The sequence below is a fragment of the Meleagris gallopavo genome, chromosome 16 (assembly GCF_905368555.1).
Source record: "Meleagris gallopavo chromosome 16, MGAL_WU_HG_1.1, whole genome shotgun sequence".
NCBI lineage: Eukaryota > Metazoa > Chordata > Aves > Galliformes > Phasianidae > Meleagris > Meleagris gallopavo.
Window position 1 is genome coordinate 7,081,139 of NC_139419.1, and position 22,835 is coordinate 7,103,973.

Consider the following 22,835-nt stretch of genomic DNA (forward strand, 5'->3'; position numbering starts at 1 on the left):
CTTCAGGGGGTGACTGGTTTTCACCCTCCTCCTTTCACATATTTGTAGCACTCTTGGTTCTCCTGACTGTCCCAAAGCTGCATCTGTTACCAGAGGCAGTGACGGCTGGTGATCAATGCAAGCAGTGATTGGCTGTGATTTACGCCCTGGAGTCACACAGAGCATGGTTCTTATTCTCCAGCTCAAACCTACAGCTCTTCTGCATGGAAGCAGAAGTCCTAGATTTATTCACCTGCTCCTGTCCCTTGTTTATAGCAGGCCCTCTGCCTTCCTCTCACACCTGGCTGTATTAGCTTTTATCAGATCATAAACCTGGCTCAGCAAAGCTGGGCTTTGTGTCAAGCACACTGTAATATTCTCAAAACACAGCCCCGGCAGCACATGTCCTAATGCCAAATGTACGGATCTCAGGATTACGTTGCAGAGCCCCTAATGTTCTGTCAGTCAGGATGCAGCAAATCCTGTAAGTGCAGGCACGGGTGAGCTTTTGTTCGGAGCATCACAATGGCAGGAAGCTTTCTCCCGTGTTTACTTTCCATTGCAGACATTTACATTTGGACCAATGAGCTGGGGATGTTTTCTTGCTGATTATAAGCGTGGCATTAGTATGCAGATGGAAATGCAAATCGGCCTAGATGAGACTTGCTGGATGGCAGTGGAAGTCAAGGATTTCATCTAGCGTGATCTTGGACACAGTTTAAGCTCCTCATAAACAAGAACACATAACCCGATGCAAAGACTTCACCTCAATAAACCTCCCTGTCAACAAATGCCGGGAACTTATGTTTGCTTTAGCAATTGGTTCAGGTAGTGTGCAGTGCAGGACGTGCCCAAGCCTCACCTCCACCAGTCTCCTGCTGGGAGGGCTCCTGGCATCCTGCAGTGTCCTGGGGTTTGGATGTCTGTATGGGCTTTTCTTGCCGCTGCCATCCAGGAGTCTGACCTCGGTATGTGGACTGCTTGGCCACAACCCTCCAGCTAATTGTTTCATGATAAGAAACTAATTACCTTCGCCGTGCCGGGTACGGGGATTGCTGGCAGCCCCTGCTGCTTTCCTTCAGTGCAGCGGCCAAAAAGCGCAGGAGCACGCAGCCCCCCGTTCTGATAGGAGCTCACAGTGCCTCATGTTGTCGGGTTCCAGTCTCCAAACCCATCAAGCACTTGGGAGCTGTGAATCCCATGATGTAAAGGCACGTGAGCCGGGTGACAGCCATGCAGTGTTTGGGGGGACACAACCCCATCCCACCACAGCCTTGAGGGGGCAGAGGATGGCTGTCCCCTGCCCCTGTGCCCCCCAGGCATCTTTCTAAGGCCTTGCCTCCAGAGATGGTATCTCCCATGCAGCAGTGCCCTGGTGCCATCAGGCTGCTGCTCTGGGTCAGGCAGTAGGGTCTCAGGCACAGAGCCGCAGCAGAACAGCAGCAGCAGAGCAGCCTCTTGGTGTGTGAGCACTTAATTAGCCTCTGTGTTCACGGCCCAGTCCCCAGGATCCTTATGTAGGAGTTGTGGGGACCAGAAAACTTCTTCAACAACAACAAGCAAGGAAGCTGTGCACTCCCCAGCCTTCCTTCCAGTTCTGGAAAGCCTTCAGACCGAGAGTGTGAGCCAAGGAATGCTGGCAGTACCAGGCAGCTGAGCACAGCCCTCGCTGCTCCATCCTTGTGCATAAATTACCTCTGGGCTCTGAGCTAAACAAAGGGACCTGAAATAATTCTGCATTTTAATAAAGTCAGCATTCGTGCCTCTGTTGTCCTTATAGAATGAGAATTTGCATTTCTTCCTGCCAGCTCGCTCTGCACAGCCTGCTGGTACTGGAGATCAGCTGCATGCTCCTGTGCTCCCCACCACGGACTGAGTTACATTTTATTGCTTAATCACTGTTACAACAGAAAGACAGGGTAGAGCTGCTCTAAAACCCCCAGAATAGAGATCCTATGAAAGTATTAAAAGTATTCCAATGGGCAAGTTCCTCTAAAAGGTGGCAGTCCCCAGAACAGTTCTGCTAGTGACCTGCATGTCCCCTACTTGCCCTGCTGCTCTCCCCCTGTGCCCAGAGCTGAGGCGAGCCTGCACCCAATTCACCCAGCCCCTTCTCTCCAAATGTCTCTTTCTGTTCAGATCTCTGCAGTTTTGGCACAGATTCCCCCTGTGACGAAGCCGATGCCGCCGCATCAGCTCAGTACTGGGGATGGCACAGAAGGGCTCTGCCTTTCTCGGTGGTATGCGGTACTATGGTTACAGCACCAATATGTCCCACCAAAGGCTGTGGGGCCGTGTTGCAGTTAGGGGCACCCTGCGTGCTCCCAGGATGATTCCCTTCTCATCACAGTGTGCTGGTAGCCTGCAGACCCCATCCACCAATCCCACATTCCCATGCCCCTCCGCTGCACAGCTGCCCTGGGGCCTCTGCTGCAGGGAGAGCCTCGATGGTGGCTTTCAGCATGTTCAATTACTGTCAGTTAATGATGATTAATTTGCAATTAAGGGTCTCCAAAGGGTACTGCATATGTTAAATAAATATTGATCTTTCATTTGTGGCCACAGATATATTACCCCAGTTACAGGAAATGCAGCAGTGGTGGGAGCGTGGCTCACAGCCCCACAGAGGAAGGTGCCCGAGGGCAGCCCTGAACTCACAATGACTGCCAGAAGTTCTGGGCCTGTGTGCAAGGAGACACATCACCAGCTGCTGTGTGGGAAACCCCCGTGGGGTCAGGCCTGGGCTGGGACTCATTGGGGTGAGGCTGCAGTGGGGCTGCATGATGCACGGCCGCTTGATGCGGCTCCCAGAGGCCTTGTTACCAGCAGCCTCCCCCTGCCTGGGGTCGTTAGGAAAAGATCAATTACTCCCTGACTCGTTTTCCCAGAACAGGAACAAAGAATTCAGTTTGTCTTTAAAGAGCCCCAAAACATCATTAAATAACCCAGAGAGCAGACTGCAGACCTCCAGGCTGCACATCTGACGTCGTCTCTACTCACAAGAAATAACTGGGTTGAAGACATTTTCTCAGCTGAAAGGCAGTGCCCGGCTGAGCCATGTCCTCTTTAGCCTCTGCTCTGTGCAGGCAGTTCCAGATGCAGCTCGGAGTGTCTCAGGTCGGATACTTGCATTTCTCTCAATATGGAATGTGCTTTTCAACCTGGTTTTGGCTTCTGGTCGGCACTGCAGCTGGCTGAGCTGCTGCCACCAGAACGCTGTCATCTCCTCATCCTGTCAGACATGTCTGCAAAGCTTTCTTTATGCTACTGTTTTCTGACATCTTTCTGACTTTCCTGTCTGTAATGAGCACATTCTCCAAGATGCATTTTTCTAAAAATCTTTTATCAGTGAGTTGTTAGCTACACTGCTCTCCACATTTTCCAATTCCATCCCTATTTTTAACTTGTGCCTTTGAAGCATTTGTGACTGCTTTGTTGGTTTAGCAACGCATATCGGTGTGCTATCAATATTTCCATCAAAATCTGCCCGTGCTTCTCAAGAGCCCTTCCTGCAGGGTGTCACAGGCCCAGCATGGATCGGAGCACGGTGGGACAAAGCTGCAGCATGGCAGAGTGCTGCCTGGAGCCACCGCAGCAGGGAGGGCTGAGCAGCACGGTGCAGTATTGCACAGGGACAGGCACAGCAACAGCACTGATGGAGGGAGGGCGTAAAGGCTGGGTACAGCAGTGACTGGGAACATTGGCAAGAAATAGGGCCATCTCTTTTGTATTATTTTCCTCTGGAGACTCGGGTTTTTTTTTTTTTTTTTGTTTGTTTTTTTTTTTTTTTTTTTTTTTTTTTTTTTTTTTGCGGTTGCTGCATCCCTTACAATAGCTGCATGGATACAGCCTTGCATGCAGACATCTTTGCAGCACATCCGTGTATGAGCATACATCAGGAGGCTCTGCACATCCTCTCACATACCAAGGAGTGATGTCCACAATGACCACATGTTTTTTTCCTGTAAGCTCCCTCTGATTCCTCAACAAGCGATACTCAGGAGTCAGTGCAAACACCTAAGCATGGTGCAGATCTACCCAAAATAATCACAGCCCATTGCTCTGTTCTTCTCCCAGCACATTCCCCACTGCCACCCCATTGCCAGGAGCTGGGCTCCCTTCTCAGCAGTGTGTTTCTTGGAAGCAGGCTCACGAGAAGAATATTGTCTCTGGTTTTCTCTTTCATTTGAGGCATGTATTTAAAACGATGCTTTTGTTCCAAATGAATGAGTTGATTCATTCAGAAGTGCAGTTTCTGTTTTTGAATCAGCAGAGCTGTTTATGCTCACAGTGTCCATAAAACTGTTATTTTCGTCCTGACACTGATGCTTATGAATAAAATTTAGATCTCATTCAGAAGTACATTAGCTGTAGCTATTTGGCTTCTTGTTAAAGCATTAATTTTTATTGAGAAGACTACATAGCCAAGCAGTTCCTTCTCCATCTTACAGCAAACTAAGTACCTCAAAGTACAGAGTGCAACAAGACAAAACTGCAGCACGTGCCTCCCTTGCTGCTGCTGCTGCTCTAGGCTTCAATGTGTGTTTCTGCTCCAGGACCTCCCCAGCTGTGCTGTGCTAACAGGAGAGGCTGGAGCAGCCACATGGAGGTGAGGAGGGGCTCGCAGGGCTGGCACTGTGTTCCCATGCTGAGTGCTGGGTGTTCCGAAGCCAATTAGCCATCCCGTGTATTTATTGCACTTATTTTGCTTGAAGCAAGCTGTTAAATGTCAAAAATACTTTATCATTTTAGCAGAAAGATAGTTTTTAATAGATTCCACCTACAAAAAGGAGCTGACTGGCGGAATATTAAACTCGGGGAGATTTATTTTTAATTCACATCTCCAAACATCTTGCGATAACCATTTGTTGCATTCCTCCCGGCTGATTAATGCTGCTGTCCCTCACCTGTCCTCCTCACTTGGTTCTGTGGCAGCCGTGGCCTCTCACATCCTATTAACCTCCTCTGCAGAGGGACACCTGGCCAAACCCCAGGGGTCACCAGCAGTTAGTGCCATTTGCTGGGACAGCATGGTGAGTTCTGAACTCCTTCTTAGAGGTGCTGATGAAAGTGCGTGGTTGGTGTCTGACACCAGAGGAGCAGTGCTACTCCTGATCATGGCAGCGTGTGCCTCCTGGACCTACAGCCTGCCAGCATAGCACCAGGCTGCTGTGCCAAGTGCTTCCGCAGCAAAGTCAGCACAGAGATGTGCTCTTGGCACCTCTGCCTCTGGTTCCCCTAGGTTCATTCTGTAGCAGTATCAGCAGTAACTTCCTGGTGCTGTTCATAATGCAGCAGCTTCTGAAAATTAAGGTGATGTCCTTTTTTCCCCCTCAATAATTTGATGAGTTATTTTGAGTGATGCTAGATTTAATGGCTAAATCAATATGTGTATTTAGAGTTAGGCTTTATTTTAGTACTAAGTGACACGAGATAAGCAGACTTAGTGTTAATTGGTTTGTATTTAGCATTTATACTAATCAGAGTATGCAGTGCTGCCCAGGGCTCTTCAGCACTGGTAATTCTGTTTATCCAAACCAGGCGTTGTTTACTCTATTGACTGGAGTGGATTCAGTCTGTTTTTCCACCTACTTGAATGTTATACTGCATGTGTGAACTCGAGAAGGAATCCTGGCTAAGCCTGAGCTGTGCTGCACGCAGTGTGTACTGGAAGAAATGGCTGAGCAAACCCCGAAGAAACCAAAACGTTAACGTGCACCGGTGCTGACAAAGTCACTACATGGAGACTTCAGTGTTGCAAGTAAACAGCATTTATTTTCCCTTCCGGACTGCCTCTCCCCCGAAGCCCACAGGAGGTGTGATGAGCCATGCTCCCCTTCCAAGCTCACTGCCTGCCACAATCAAGACAGAGCTGCTGTCACCCCGTGCATCGGGTGAATCCGCAGCCGCAGCCAAGCTCTGCTTGCCGGGGTTACAATGCTCTGTTTTCATGAACCATCAACAGGAGATGGCCTTTATCCATAAGGCTCAGAGCACAGCTCCGTGCTGCTGCCCAAGCTCTGGCTTCCCGGGGCAGTGCTAAGCACTTGGAAACGGGGGCAGTGCCAGCAGCCCCAGCAACTGCATCCCGAGCCTTTCTCAGGGTCTGTGCTTGCTGCACACCCCACACACCTCACAGAGGGACAAGCAGATTTATGGGCAGCAGCAGTGTAAGCAGAGCCTGCAGCGCTGCTCTCCCAGCAGAGCTGGTTTTTGGGAGGGAGGTCAGGTGCACCGCAGACAATTCAATCTGCTCGCTGCTCGGAGCTGTGCTGAGAGGCAGAACAAGATGAAACAGCTTTTATTTTGCAAAGTGTGATTTTATTGATTTTAGCCAAACAAGCTCTAACCTGGTGGCGGTGCCCCTCTGGCACCCTTTGCTTGGAAGGGTCCATGCACATCTGCAGAGGAGGGAAACCCAAAGCCTCCCATGTCGGAGCTGCAGCAGCATTCTGACAGTCCCGAGATGGACGTTACATCGCTGCTGTGAGGACAGTGTGGGGACGTCGCTCAGTGAGGGGAGGAAGCTCTGCTGCACCATTCGCACTGACTGTGTGATCCGAGTCAGAATGAGAATCATAAATCTTGATTATTCTCTGTCTCAGCTGATTTGAACCAAATGCCTTGGACAGGGATATAGTTCACATCTCGCTGAAAACTGCAAAAAAACTGATTAAATGTACAAACTGATATAAATAGCACTCTATCTGCGTTAATGCCCAAACTGTCACTGCTTGGGGAGAAGATACTGCGTGGACGGGGCTTTCTGTCCTGGCCAAGAACAGCTCATGAGTATTTTTGGAAGCGGCTTTCTCCCTGCTTCCATTTATTTTGGTACTTTGTTCCTGTGATGCTGGCTGTTATTATGGTGCTGTCAATTACAGATGGCATCTCTGATTCTGATTGCACTTTGCTTACAATTAAGCATCCTATAGAAAAATGGAAATGCCGGGTCATTAACATAAAGTAATAATAAGGTAAACCATTCAATTATGGAGGGAAAAACATTTTGAATAATAAGGATATTGTATGCCTAAAAGACATTCAGATGCCAGTGTATTATCATTTTTGCATACATAATAAATGAACTGAAACCCCAAAATAATCGACACGAGCACATCAATGGCTGTGCACTCGGCAGCAGCCCAGCTGGCATCGCTCTCTCATGGGTCAGAAGAGCAGTGCCCGGGTGGGAGCAGTGCAATCCCAGGTCTGTACAATCCTTGGCAGTGCTATGGGAGGACTCAGTCACTGTGGGGCTCACCTGTCTCCTGACCAGCGCGGGGTATGCTGGCTGCAGATGCACTGTGCCTGCCTGTGCCTCACTGCGCACATTAACAAGTGGAAAGTTGTTTGTTTTGGAACAAGTTGAGAAGCTAATGCAAGAGGGGAGGTCTGGCCTCGGTGTTTAAATGGAAGGGTTTGGGACTGGCTCTGCCTTTTCCACATCTGTTGTTACTTCAGTCACTGTAATGCAGGAGCCTGTCCTGCCATCCACATGGCCAGGGCATTCAGTGCTGCTGGACCTGCACTGCTCCATCTCGAATAAACTAGAAATCAAACCCATAATCACACAGAGCTAGATGCTCCTGCCCTGTCTCTGAAAAGCCTGGTGCTTCTGTGACAGCATTTGGCAGCTGTTTTGTGTCAAACCTTTCTATGTCAGTGGAGTGGGAGCCCTTCTTTCCACGTGGCTCATCAGCACGCAGAGCTTGGCACAGGGTGTGTACAATCACTGCTGTTATTCAGCCTCTTCTGCAGATATTGCTGCTCTTGTCCTTCCATAACAATTCCATCCTTTTAGTTGTTGATGGCTCTCCTATTACTCTGGCACTGTGTTAGGATAACATCCAGATATATCTGAAAAGTGGAATTTATTTACTGTTTTGTTTTTTTTTTCCCTGCAAAGCTTTTAGCATGATATAGCAGCAGTGCTTGCACTTAAGCAGCCATTATTTTCAGGATCTCTTTTTTTCCTGGTAGAAGTAAATTTTTCCAGATGAAATTCCTCATGGTGTATAGATCTATATTAATACATCTTAATATTCTACTTTCGTGATCTTCCTTCTCAGGAAGGGCCCATCTCTGGTAAAGATCTCCCAGTTTCGTTCCATCAGTATTCAGAGTGGTTTGGACATGTGTCTTTTGAGCAGATGGGGGAACAGCAGTGAGGAAGAGCACCCTGGTCCCCAGAGGGTTGCAGTGCTGCTGACACTGCTGCGTGCTGCTGCTCTGCTGCTCTGCTTTCCTTCTCCACCGTGGGAAGATCATCAACATCCAGGTCTTCTCTCTTCCTCGTGTGATGATGTAAAACATGGAAGGGACTTGCTCTGAAGAGAGGCCCATGTCTAACAGGGAAAGCACAGAGCCAGACCCAGTGCAGCAGATAAACTTGGCTTGGAAATCCATCACCAGCAGTGGCAGCACTTTCACTCTTCCAGCAGTCCATGTTTGTGGCATGTGCAAGAGGGGGCATTCATGCTCCTTCTTCTTTGCTATGGCCGTGATTAATACAGAAATTAAATCTGATAGACAGTGCTGACATAGCATTGCTACACTTCTGCAGGGAACAGCAGTGAGAGTCAAAACAGTTATGACTGCAGTGGGGTTTGCAATATGTGTGTTTCCAGGCTTCTTCACTACCTGCTTTGTGACTGAACAATGACCAGCAGTAAGTCAGACATGAAAATTGGAGAGATCAGGTCGAATTCATCCCTGATAAAACAATGTTGTGCTGAACGTGCATCTTCACCTGCAGAATTGAGATTGCTTTGCAAAGCTGAAGCTGAGTGATGCTGAGGGCTGTGGTTCTGCAAAGCACCTGCCAGCAGCTTGCAGAGTGTAGATAAGTGTTTATAAGGCGGGCAGCTCATGGGGACAGCAGTTCACCATGGCTTCTGGTGAGGAGGGCAGCTCCTCACCATAGGAAGGCACTGAAATTGTGGCAACGCTCATCTGAAACTCTGTGATTTCTGTGTGAGCCATGCTGTCAGATGGGCGAGGGATTTCAGAACAAGGCAACAGCCATGTCCCCAAGGAGATCCACTTGAGGAAAGAACAGAAGAAAGCAAGATTTAGCATTAAGATCATAATTTCAGATTACATTGTGCTCACATCAACCATCCATATACATAAGAGTCTTTGAGGAACACAAGGCAGTAATAGCTATCCAAGCCAGCCAGAACAGTGAGGGTTATTTTTAATTGCAACTGAATGGATCTAACCTTGTGATGTCTGCTCATAAAGCATTGCTGGATTAATATGGGTTCCATAGTCACTTCTGCTTAAAAGACTTTAATGGATCAGCTTAGTTCTCTGCTCCACGATTATAGTGTCCTTACCCGCCTATCATGCATGAGCCAGATGGTCCTGGTGAAATCAGAGTGTATTTATATTTTTGTCTGCTCTCAGCCAGCTGCCCACTGATTTTGGTGCTCAGTGGTAGGAGGAGAGGAGCATCCCTGGGTGAGGTTTGCATCCTTTCCCATAGTCCCAGCATTTCCTCCCCAGGAGGAGCCAGGCTCTGTCTGTCTTCTGAAGTGGGTTCAGCCGCTTCCCAGTGTGCGGGGGGATGCTTTCAGTTCTGTTGGTGGTGAGAGCCATTAAGATGGTACAAGCACTGTAGAGATCCCGAGCGATGCCTATAAACCTCTGAATCCCTGACAGAATCAATAGTGGGCTCTCAGGAGTCACTCCTTATCCAGAGCAACACCAGCACATGCCAATGAGCCGTTAAAGATTTTGCGTTTTGCAGAGACACAAAATTTGTTTCCTTGCATCTGCTGGGCTCTGGACTGTGCTGGCCAATGAACTGTGGCATTGGAAATAGTCCACACTCCAATGTCACTGCCCTCTGCCGCTGAGGGATGCAGGGACGGGCCGGCAGTGCTGTGTGTGTGGGCATGGCCCCGAGGGCAGCTCCACCAGCCTGGCAGCAGCACGCAGTGCCCACTGGCTCTGCACAGTGCCATGAGGCCAGACTCGGGCCTTGACCCTGCTGTTTACATTTGGTTCCTCTTTGATAACTTTGCTATTGACACAGTTTCAAATTTGGCATTTTGGTTACCATAGCAACTCGATACTTCCATTCTCTGATCAGATCGGCTTGCAGTTAGTCAACACGATGTTAGCACCTCCGTTGTTATGGCAACCGGAGACCATTCTCCATCGCTCCGCTGCCACGGTGCAGGAGGGGGCTTGGTGGACACACGTGGATGGTGGGAGCGATGCTGGGGGTGTTGCCATGCCCTGGGTGCCTCCAACACATACAGCCCAGGAGGTGCTGGGGGGAGGCTCAGTGGGGAAGTAATTGGCATGAAGAGAGCATCCTTGGGGTTGCACGCATGGGCTCTTTCCAACTGCCCTTCGTGAGAACACTTTGCATGGGCTCCAAATGGCTTGATGAACTCCGGACAAAGGAAAGCTGCTCGTTTGCTGCAAAAGCACAGTCCCAGGCATTCCTTATTTCTGGGTGTTACATCTGCAGGAGCAGAGCTGCTGGTGCAGGGCTGAGATCTCCCCATTCTCCCACGTTGGGGTTGCGATGGCTCCCAGGCCGTGCAGCTGACACAGAGCATCTCCCAGGGATGTTTTGTTTCCCTCTGTGCTGGCACTCACTTTTCTGAAAGCGCCTCGCAATTCGTTGGATGTTTTTTATTAAAACACATGTGCAAGCCATTTGAATTAAAGCAGCATGAATCTATTAGGCAGCGACAGATGCAAGTTTTGTGTCTCTTATTAGAAGGGATTGGATTCTGAGGTTTAGTGATGTGCAGAGGATTGGACTTTGGAGAGATTAAAATTATTTTCAGTGTTAAGCACAATATTTCTAAGCTAATGCACTCAGTCTTGAATATAGATTCACAGACCAAAAAGATTATAAAACATTAAACCTATGTAAATTCAGCTGTAAATTTATGTTTGAACGAATTCAACAAGAGATTTGACTTGGGGGCTTACAGCAAATAGGTTCTGCTTTTAATGCGCGCTGCAGCCCTCGGTTGCAATGCCGTTCTCCCCTTGAAAGTCCCACGCCTGCTGAATTACTGGCAGGTCACAGTTGACAGCTCAAGCAATTATACCAGAATGTGTTAATAATAAAATGGAAAATGACTTCGTGTTTGTCTTTTGAAAGACAAAAGCAGATGTTTGCTCCGTGCAGAGGAGCTGCGGAGACAAGCTCCACGTGCAGGTGCCCCGTGGCAGCCCCTGGCCATTGCCTGCTTCAGAGAGCATCGTGCAGGTCCATGTCCTTCTCTGTGGTCCTCCGAGCTCTGGGAGCTGCCGTGAGCTTTTTTTCTCTTGTTGGGAACATGAAAATGCCGTTAACAAAGACTCCTTTTGAGTGGGATTGCAGGAAACCTGCAACATCGTGCACAAGCTGCCTACACAGAGATAAATGACAGCTGTGACTGAAGGAATAAACAAGATAATCTGGATTTAAATAAACCACAAGGGGATTTTGGCAACATGCAAATTCACAAATTTATAAAATGTATCCTTTGAAAATAAAGAGCTTTCTGAAGGCAGCAGTTAAGAACAATTACTGCAGCAGCCTTTTGCGAGGAGAGCTTACAGCTGCCCTTTGCCACCAACCACCAGGGACGGGGCAGCAGATGAACTTTGTGCCCATCGCCACACAGCAGCCAGAGGGTCTCTGGGAGGAGTGAGAGCAGCAGGTCCCTTACAGGGCTGTGGGGTGCTTGCCCCGTAACTTGCTGCCAGGGTATTCTCTGGAGCATCCTCGCTGCGGAGAGAAAGCTTAGAGGCTTTTGTTGTTGTTGTTGTTGCAACAGTTTATTGAAACCGTAATTTAAAGTAAGAGCGAAGTAAGTATAATACTAAGGCTCCCTCCTGGCTCCAGAGCAGAGGAAAGCAAAATCCTTGTTTACAAAACTGCCCATGAAGGGGTTTTGCCACTGTGTCGTATTAGTGGTGGTGGCGGGGAGGGTTGGGGTGGGAGCTCTACTGCTGGCTGACACCCAGCGCCACAGGCAGCGGATGCTCCAGAATGATGGCGTGGGTGCAGGAGAGCAGCGGTGCTTCCTCTGAATTCAGATTAATTTTCATCTGTTGTAAAGCACTGTCATCTAAGAACCCACAAATAACAGTTGCATTCCGTAATATGAAGCAAACAAATCTAATGCTGGACCCCACTGCCCAGGTAAATGTGGCAGCAGCTGCGGAGTGCTGCTGGTGTTGGAGCAAATGCAATGCAGCTGCTGTCAGCAGCCCCTGCTGTCCGGCTGCACAGCATCAGCACAGGGCGCAGGGCCCAGCCAACTCTTGCTTCTCAGAGCTTTCAGTTCCAGCATCCACAGACATTTGCAGAACAGCATCTTGTCAGATAAGAGCCCAGATACAAAGATGTATTACTCTGAAACAATCATTTAGTGGTTGTGGCCGGACTGATTTGTGTTGTAGTGGAGATGCCAAGCGGCCGTGAGCGATGTGAAGCAGTGCTGGGAGCTCCCCAGGGCCCCACAGCTCCGTGCTGCAGAGCAGATTGGGGTGGCAGGGAGGGCTCTGCCCCTGCCACACCAGGGTCACACCAGGCGGTGGCAGTGGGCCCCTCGAGCACTATTGTCTGAGCGTCCATCGCTTACAGGCCAGCAGAGCTTTTAACATCTCATAATTGCCGCATTTTGACATTTGACAGCCTGCTGCTTGCTGCCAGCGTGTCTGACTCAGAGGAGCCTACAGCAGCCAAGTCTGTCTGTGCAGGCCCCTCCGTATGCTCAGACAATTGCATAGGAAAACAGCTTATCCTGTCTGAGAAAGCATAAACAAGTGTGCACAGGTCTTGAGTTAATGGAACACCATGGGGTAATGGTGTTCTCTACCTGTCTGGCAGTCCATTTGCACCATAAAAGGACACTGATACTTCTATTAGTGACCAGTGGCAAGGCCAGGGGACCCAAGAAGGACACCTCCCAGCAACTGCCTGGTTGCGGACCCCAGTTGCCCCCAGATCAGCTGTAGTTAATTTGCACTGTACACAGAACAGCCAGAAGCAGTGAGCTGTGGTTAACTTGTGATAGAATCACTTAAAAAGGAAACACAGAGAGATTGCTAGATGTACATGATGATAAAATAACTATTTTGTTGAGGAAGGAACGGAAAAGCAACACATCAATTTTGGTAATTAATGGTTCAATAGAAATCTGTTGTTGGAAAGCCCTGGACAAAGTCACAGGGTTGGAAGAGTCTTTATTCCCTGGTTCCAGTTCTTCCTCTTGCTCTCCTCCCTGTTTCTGAGGCTGCTCCCAGCTCCCAGCTCAGCCACAGCCATTCACTCCTGTGCTGTTTGGCTGCTGCCCCTCTTGCAGATGTGGGCTCTTCTGGAAGTGCGTTGGTCTGTTAGAGCAGTGTTATGGGCAGCATTAAGGGCTACAAACTGCTGCCAGGTACTGCTGACATGGCTGCCAGTGGCAGGTGCTGTCCTGAGGGCTGCAGACTGGAAGTAGCATCACACCAGAGCCATGCTCCTTTTCTGCAGGGATGTTAGTCTGTCTGGGTGCTGGATCCCTTTAGGAATGCCACCCTCTGGTACTGCAGCATCTCCAGTCTCCTGCTGCTGGCTTCCTCTTAATCCCTTCCAGCTTTTCTTAAAGGAAATCATCTTGAGATACATCACTGCACTGCTGTGGTCACTGCCACTGCAGGAGCGGGGTGGGATGGGATGAGGCACAGGGCAGCTGCTGGCATTCAGCAGGTACAGTCATGAGGCACAGTGACAGAAATACGTGGCTGGGCCTCGTCTGGCAGAAAGCTCCGCTTGGAGCCCTCAGCTGTGTAATTCCATGAACTGACTGCTTCCGAGTGCTCTGCTGCTTGACGTCAGCATCGCTGCGGTCGCCGGTGCCCAAGGTGCTCTCACTGAACCAGTCACAGCCATTCACATTGTTTCCTCAGCATATGTTTGAACTAAAAATAGTGAGAATGCAAAGGGATTATCCTGCAAGACCCCGAGCACCTCCTTCTGTGCTGCTGCCTCACACCTCAGTGCTGCAGGATCCAGTGGGTCACACAGTCAGGCTGCATCCCCCCACCCTGCTTTATCCCCCCATCCCGCTGCAACCTCCCACCCTACTGCATCCCATGCCCAGCATCCCCACAAGGCAGAAGGTGCTCAAGACAAATTAGCAAACAACATGTTAAACAAACTGCACTTGGTGTGGGTGTGCATATGCACAAGTATTTCAAAAGCTTAAGAAAAAATATTGTTGGAGCACACTTAAAAAGCAATCAATACTTGTCCCTATGAAACCTTTAAGCATACACGCCGTGGTACTGGATGCTCGCACAGTGAGACTGTGACAGCTGCCAGGGCTGGGAAGGGGCTGCAGCACTCTTGCAGGGACATCGCTTCACGTCTTCTTGCTATGGGGGCAGCTGGGACAAGTATTTACCTCTTTGTTTTCTTAGATATAACTGCTATCTTGTTGCAGTTTCATTTTACAGTATGGTAATATGCTATCCAGGAAAGTCTTGCTACATGCTAATTTATCCGGTAGGCAAATTCCTTTTGGCTAATAAAAGTGCTTGCACAGGAAGCTCAAAACCCAGCAGCAATTAATTATTGACAGAGCATGTGAATTAGAGATAAAAGAAAAGTCATTCTTTCTCACACACAAGATAGTAAATAAATTTAATTATTGTACTAGAAGCAGGGGATCTTACTCTGTATTAAGTTTTATTAGCTGAGACATTTAAAAGCATGTCATCATAACAAAAAGGTCTTGTGTAATCCTAACTGCACCACTCTGGTACAAGGCTCTGAAGTGAATAGACTTAATTGAGCAAATGGAAGCAGATGGCTTGCTGAACAGACAGGTATTGTACAGGTTTATTGTCAATTAACTTTTGTCTACACATGCCTATGGCGAATTGACTGTATAATGTGTTACCGAGGCTAATTTAACACTTCGGGTGCCCACCATATCCAGGGTCTGAGGGAGGACAAAAGCAGAAGAGTCCCCAGGCTCATGGGTTGGGTGGTGTCCCCATCATCATGCATGGGGCAGGAGGAGCTGCCAGTGTCCACCCTCAGTTACTAACCTCCTCCCTCCGCTTCTGCTCAGGGACGTGATGCCCAAGACGTTAGAAGGCCAGATCACCATGGAGAAGACCCCCAGCTACTTTGTGACCAACGAGGCCCCCAGGCGCATCCACTCCATGGCCAAGGACACCAAGCTGATCGTGGTGGTGCGCAACCCCGTCACCCGCGCCATCTCGGACTACACGCAGACACTCTCCAAGAAGCCAGAGATCCCCACCTTTGAGGTGTTGGCCTTCAAGAACCGGACCCTGGGGCTGATTGACGCTTCCTGGAGCGCCATCCGCATCGGCATCTACGCACTTCACCTGGAGAACTGGCTGCAGTACTTCCCCCTCTCCCAGATCCTCTTTGTCAGTGGTGAGAGGCTCATCACAGACCCAGCTGGGGAGATGGCCAAGGTCCAGGACTTCTTAGGCCTCAAGAGGATTGTGACAGAGAAACATTTTTATTTTAATAAAACCAAGGGGTTCCCCTGTCTAAAGAAGCCGGAGGACAGCAGTGCTCCCCGGTGCTTGGGCAAGTCCAAGGGTCGGACTCACCCCAAAATAGACCCCGACGTCATCCACAGACTGCGGAAGTTTTACAAACCATTCAATGTCATGTTTTACCAAATGACAGGCCAAGATTTCGAGTGGGAGCGGGAAGAAAGTGAGAAGTAGAACCAAGAAATCGGGAAGAGAGCTCTTTCCTTTTAAGATGTGAATCATCCTTAGAGACCCGGAACTCATGCAGGGCTGAAGGCTTGGGCTTGTAAGCACGTTTGCGTGGTTGGGGCTGCAGCTGGAGGTGAACGGCATGGCCAGCTCTGAAACCTTGGTGATGTGTCACCTCTGGGGTATTTGGCCTGGGCTCTATCCTCCTGAGGGATCAGGGAATGGGCAGGAGGAGAAGGTGGTGGGAATGCAGCTGTGGGTGACGGGCGCTTCCCTGTGCCATGCAGGCAGCAGCAGGAGGCGGCATGCAGAACCCAGCAGCATCACAAACCAAGAGGTCTGATGTCCCCTGCCCTGGCTTAAAGTTTTGCTCACGCAGCAGTATGAGATCTGGTGAATTCAGGCCGTGCATTCACAAGCACCTTGGCATTTGTATGTGGAAGGAATAAAGCCAGTTATGCTGCAAAGGAACTCTGTACAGAAACATAATTTGCACCAGATGTTCCAGTTACTTGTTGCACTAAAACTCGTATTTACCAAGTGCCACAAATCCTGGGCACGATTCTCCTCTCACTGGTGACCGCTGCTCCACTGATGGAAGAGAACCGTTCTGATGTATGGGGAGAGAACCCTTCTAATTTATAGGGCTGCTCAGTGAGAACCAGAATCAGGGCCTTCCCCCCACATCCCAAGGCCTCACTGCAGGTCCTGGGCACTGCCTGTGGGCCGGGCACTCTCCATGGGATCCCGGCCATGGGGACAGCTTTCCCACCATGGCCCTGGGACTGTGGCTCATGTGCACCTCGTGGACCTGCTCCTGCTGCTGGCTGCTGCCAATGGGCTGTGCGAAGTCCCGAAGCAGCCTTTGTCTTCACTTCAAATCCGTTACAAAAAAGCAATTAATTCCCAGGGTGAGCACTGCTCCACAAACATATGTGTGTGTTCTAGTGGAAATGACCGAGTCATACGCTCAGCCAAATTCGCAAATCCTGGTAGAAGCTATGGAACAAACCCACATCTTAACTGAATCCTCAGCAGTGCGCAGAGAGCTGCGCGCTGGGACCGGCGGAGAGCAAGGCAGCAGCACTTTGAAACAGCTGCTGCTTTCCTGACCATTACCGAGAGAAAAACAGAAAGAGAGAGAGCGCAAGAAAAGTGCAGAGCTATTGCTGTGGAAATGCTCCCCTTGTACGGGTGATTTCTAACACAAGTGTTGCTCCTGTCCTCCTGTAGGACTGCGGCTGCTGCACAGCTCCCGGTGCCTCACGGGAGCAGCAGAGATGCAGCGTGAGGTGGCTTGGGGAGGACCAGGACTCAGTTCTGATTAAGGTGGGAAGAAAACCCCACTGATCCAACTAACCAAATGAAATCAGTGTTTCATTAGCTAAAAAGCTGAACCTGCTCTGGGTTTCATGGTCTGTCGTGTGGTTCATTACACTAAAAGCAGTGCTGGTGCCTTGGACTGGGAGAAGAAAGAGCTCGATTCATTCTGAAAGTCTGCACTGTGGTCCATGCTGTAGGGGCATGGCACAGCTCTGTGCTGAGCAGCTCCCTGCTGAAGTCACATCAGCTTCTACTGGTCTGGATTAGGTTTCAAAGCAGCTCCTGTCCTGGCAAAACAGTTTTTTACTGATCCTCAGACCTCCAAATTATTGCGTGATAATTGGAAGTATGTAATAGGAATAACCTCATGGTGTGTCACATGCTGTTACAATGTCATACCTTCTCCTGAGCGTGGGCTGCCCCAGTGCCACATGGTGTGAGTACTCAGCAGGAGGACAGGGGCTGGGGCACTGCATCACACATCCCCTCCGTGACAACGCCTGGACTCTCCAGGAGACCCACACCCGCGTCCTGCCACCCTCCTGGTCCACATTTTTTGCCATATTTGCAGAGTTTTATTTTTTATACTGGCCACGACCTTGAGCCCAAGGCTGGGAGCACACGTGGCACTGAGGGGTCGGGCTGTGGGGCTGTGCACTGCTGGTTGAGACGTGGCTGCTCTGCGCCCCGAACGCGTGCAGCTGCATCGCCAATGTGGAGCTTTGACAGAGGAGTTATTTGGCCAGAGAGCGGCCTGCCAAAAGAGAGAGTCAGGTTAATAATACCTTTTTAAAAAACCTATTCAAATGTCAGCATTACAATACACAGGAAATTGAATTTTGTATTTGATTTCAATTAGCAAAGCATAAATTATATTTAATTTTATACACAGACGGGTGATTCATTGTTCTGGAGGGCTGGTGCTGCGTGGTGCAGAGACTGAAAACGGAGCGTTGTTGGTCTTTTCTGAACCCCAACCACTGTGCTCTCACCGCCTCCCAAACGTGTCTCTGTCTGTCCGTGTCCCTCTGTACTGCACAGTGAGAACATCTCCAACCGCACACTGGAACCCGCAGCACTAAACAATAAAACGGTGTAGCAGCTGCATTTCTGTGCTCTGTTCCTCCTCAGACCCACACTGAGCCTGGGGGGACCCCAGCTGTGAACCCCCCCCCCAGTAAGCCAGGCCCCAGGACTGCACGGCCCCTGCGGGTGTGGACTCCTCAGCGTCGAGCAGGCAGCAGAAAGCCCCAGCTGCAGCCCTGCGGTGGGGTGTCCCTATGGGCAGGGGGTGTTCCTGCGGGTGTCCCTGCACTGGGGGCTGCCCACCCTGCACACTCGCTGCTCTCCCTGCTCAGGAGGCATTGCCAAGGTCATGGGGCGCGGATCCCTCGGCAGCACCTGGGAGGTTTCCCTCGCTGCTGATGTTTGTAATGAAAGCAGGGAGAGGGCTGGCTGCCAGGCAAAGAAATTAGGGGGAAATTTTTTTTAATCCTATTTTGTGTGCACAATTTCCTGCTCGCTTGAAAAAAAAGGAGCTATTTTGCAGCACGGCCTTCTTGTGTCATCTGATAAAACCGCTAGAAAACTTTTATCAACAAAATTAGGAAGTAGTGAACTATAAAATTGCTAATTATTTTCTAGTAAATTTACTTTTAAATAACTTTAGACACCAATTACAGGCACCATTAGGCACCATTAACACTGGGTGTATTTACCAAACAACAGCGGAATGCTTATTATTCAAATCGAGACCATTTTGGTGCAGACTTTGCTGTTTGGAAAGCAGTCCCATCTCACCAGATGTTTAAAGAGTCATCAAAAAATCAATCACACCTGAGGGGTGCTCAGATGCACAACACCTGGGCTGTGGGTGCACGCAGTCCAATCCTTGGGAGAACTCCTGTGTGACCGCTGCTGTGTCTCAGCTGCAGCTTTCTCTTCCCATGGGGAGAGGCTCTGGGTGAACCTATGCAGCTCTGCTTAGCACCATGCAGCTCTGCTAAATGCCATGCAGCTCTGCTAAGCCTTGCTCGCTGCAGGATCCCATAGCCCCAAACCAGGCTGAGCGCAGTGCCCTGTAATTGGACGTTGCCAGGCGGCTGTCAGAGAGCTGGCTGCAGAGTTGCTACCTGCTCCCATTCCCTGCTGTTCTCTTTGACATCCTCATTATTTATTAACTGCCCTGTACCCAACAGACTGCCACCGGTGCAGAGATGCTCTTATTATGCAGCTCTGCTGCTCTGCCTGCCGTCCAAGGTCACCTCCTCCAGGACGTCTCACAAACCAGATTGAAGAGGTACCTGCAAAAATGCAACATGTTCTGTACATGTTGGTGCCAGGTTTCAAACAGAGCCCTTTGAATGAGGTAGCATATAAGATGATGATAGAAGACCCTGTTACTGCTTTCCTTATCCTGTGTGCAGCGCTGAGGCTTCTGCACCTACATCAGCAAGCAGAGGAAAACAGAGCATCAGGCAAAGGCTCCAGCCTTCAGCTTTCACATGCTGGAACAAAGAGCTGATCTCTAACACCAAGCCTAGGAAGACAGCAACACAAGGATCATTTTGATGGCCAAGTTGCAGATCTGTGATGACCTGTTCTAGCTGCCAGCACAACAGAACTGCTCCTTCTAGCCCCTGTCCCTGCCCCCCCCAACCCGGCACAGCACCACCACTGTGCCCAGTGCCTAAAGGTGCAACCCTTGGGCTCCCAGGCTGGCCCACCAAAGCAAAGCGATGCTCTCACTTCCCCTGCTTGGCACAGTGTTTTCTGCCACCCTCAGGTAGAAGACTTGAACTCAGAAGAAATTCTTTGATGATCACTTCACTGCAGCTCTGTACCAACAACAGGGATATTTTGAAAGGTTTAGGTGCAACATGAGGACTAATGGGTGCATAGATCTGAGCACTTCTCTTGTGCATTTAGGGTAGGGATAGAGCTGCTGAATCAGAAGGCTTTTACCCAGAAAGGTTTACCTACAGATTAATAGGAATTCTGCAATGCACTGGGACACTGGAGCTCAGCACGGCTATAGCAAGCATTGAGATGCCCCTGCTGCCTGCTGGGACCCAGAGTCCCATAGCTACTGCCCCCAAACTGGGCCTGGGAGGGGATGGAATGGAACCAGGGACACCCAACACCACATTTTGCAGCTGAAGTCTCTATATGCAGAGAGATGGATGTGAAGTTGAAGAAGCAAATTAATATGGTAAGTAATCCTCTCCCTTTAGCAATAGCTTTCCGCATGAAATAATGGTGTAATGTCTAACTTTCTCTCTCATACACATTTCCTCATAACAAACACTTATATGATATGCAGCTATTTATGTTTCAAGGCAAAAACCGTGTAGTGTAATGGACTCTGTTCTGACTATTTGTCCGTAAAGAAATCTCAGTGTTTCACGGGAAACAAGGAAAAACATTATACTCAGAGACAATTTCTTTCTGTTAAATCCATTCTTTACCTTTCTCCTTAGTTCTGCTTTAGAGGAGATGTCTGCAGGGCTCTGCTGCCTCTGCAGGAGTGTCTGCAGTCGGGACAGGAGCACTGTGCTGCTGCGTAGGGCTAAGGAGAAGGAAGCACTCAGCTCTGCTCCTTCCAAAAGATTAATAGCCAGAGTGGCAGGGACAGAGATTTGTCCTGTGCAGGGACTTGTCTCTATGGATGTTGCTCTCCACACCGCTCTGAGGCAGATCCTGCAAACATCAACATCAGGCAGAAGAAATGAGCTTTTCTCCGGTGGTGACACACTGCTCAAAAGCACTGATCCAGATAACAAGAGAGATGTCTGTGTAATGAAGGCAAATGACACATCTGGCAATTTTCCACCCAACTGACAGAGATAAACAGTTATAAATATACCCCCATTAATGGGGGTAAGCATCCTTCACAGCCTGTCTGGAGAGCTGCAGGGCCGCGGTGCAGCGACGCACGGTGCTGCGGCACCAGGTGCCACCGAGAGCCGGAGCCACGTCCCAGTGCTGATGGAGGCACAGCAGCACCAGGTGGGACGAGGGGCTGCACAGCCACACGCTCACGGGGCAGCGCTTCCAGGGCAGCAGGATGGCCCTGCGGTGCCTCACCCTCACCAGGAGATGCTCCCAGTGGCACCAGTGATGCTTGTGGTTCGCTGCTTAGAACTTTGATTTGGCCCAAAAGCTCTCGGCACCCCCTGGGCCAACTGCAGTGGCTTTTTAGGGCTAAACACCAGCACAACAGCTGCCCCTTGGCATGCTAGCAGTCTGAAAAAGCAGTTCATTAGTGACTCTGTGAAAGGGCTCGATCTGGGCTGCAGTTTGGCCACTGTCCAGATTGCACAATCTGTCTGAGTTCACAAAGAGCAGGTCCTGCTGAGGAGGGCTTTGCAGTTTCTAGGTAGCTGAAGTGCAGATACGACAACAAATGCTCTGCTCATCCCTTTGGTTGGAGGACATCTCTATAGAGTAAGGCTGAGAAATGGTGCAACTGACATTTCCTTATAGCAAGGCTTAATAACAAAATCATAAGTCTGGTGTCTTCCCCCAAGGCATGACAACTTACGTGGCAAAGTAGGTTTGCTGGATTTACAATATGAGAATTACTCACAGAAAGGAAAAAAAACCACAACCCTATGTTCTCAGAGATACACACTACAAATATTCTCAAACTCAGAGAACTGTGAATTTTATCCCCATTCTATATATCTCCCATTCTTTCGGTGGAGAGACCCTGGAACTGCTACCCAGAGAGCTGGGGTACCCATCTCTAGAGATGCCCAAGGCCACGGAGGGCCCTGGGCTGATGGTTGGCAGAGGAGTTGGTTCTAGATGATCTTTAAGGTCTCCTCCAACCTACAATGTTATGATTCTGTTAGGAAAAATGTCTTTTCATGCATCTCAGTGAGGCAATGCCACTGGCACGTTCCACTGTCTTGCTTTGTTTGCAGAGGCAGAGCTCCCAAACCAGTGAGGTCCCATCAAAAAAATTCTCACTTTCAGATAGGAATGTTTTTTTTCATTTTGAAATACATAAGCAAAGAGCCAGGCCAAATGATGGACTCACAGCCCTGTGCTTGTGGTGTCCCTGTGAGCTCTGCAGGAGCACGGGCCTTCTGGGGATCTAACCATAGGTGCTTGTGCAGAGGATGCCTTCAGACCCAGCACACTGCCTGCTTCCTTCTCTCCTCTGCTTAAATGCATCTCTCCATCCTTAGCTTCTTCAGTTCCTGGCCTGATTGCATCTGTCATATCCTTTCTGTTAGAGCCTTTTTCTTCCTGGTTTTGAAGCACTCTCCCATCCTCCCTTTTCAGCCCAGGTGATAGCAAACGTTCCTGCTGTGGGCCTTTTCTGCTCTGGAAAGCACCTGCAGTTCCATCAGTCATTTTGGTGGGGCTCTCATATGATATTTGCAGATCCCTTTGGATTCTCTTGGCAAGCACTGGGTGCAGACAGAGCTGTTGGTAATCCAGCAGTGATGGAGCTGGAGAAAGAAGGTGCAGAGCTGGAAGGCAGTGGGCAGAGATGGTGCTCACAGCCCAGTGCCCAGTGCCATTTACACCATGGGTTTCTCACAGTTACAAACAAAGGTTGGCATGTTTCAGCATCACCCAGCACGTATCTGCTGCTGGAGCCCTCCTGGTGCCACAGAGGAGTGCTGCTGTCTGTGGGGCCAGCTGCTTGCATTCAGCCCACATGGTACCTGCAACATCATTCATATTCACATTCTTGTTCAGTGTTTAATAAGTTCAAGTAACTTTTTGTTAAGCAGCAAGAAAATATTTTCCAGGGGAAGCTAATTCCAGCACATCCTCCTTGTGTAGATTTGATGTTATGGAAC

The 22,835-nt window shown here is 49.5% G+C and overlaps 1 protein-coding gene across 1 annotated transcript in view; it reads left to right on the forward strand.

Moving 5' to 3' along the window:
* The window catches only part of HS3ST4 (heparan sulfate-glucosamine 3-sulfotransferase 4), a 45,702-nt gene extending 27,493 nt beyond the window's left edge, over positions 1-18,209 (forward strand). Inside the window, exon 2 of the mRNA XM_085237622.1 lies at positions 15,063-18,209. Within this exon, the coding sequence (XP_085093748.1) occupies positions 15,063-15,699 (637 nt within the window). The 3' untranslated portion in view covers positions 15,700-18,209. The remainder of the gene's footprint in view (positions 1-15,062) is intronic.
* The last annotated feature ends 4,626 nt before the right edge of the window (positions 18,210-22,835 follow it).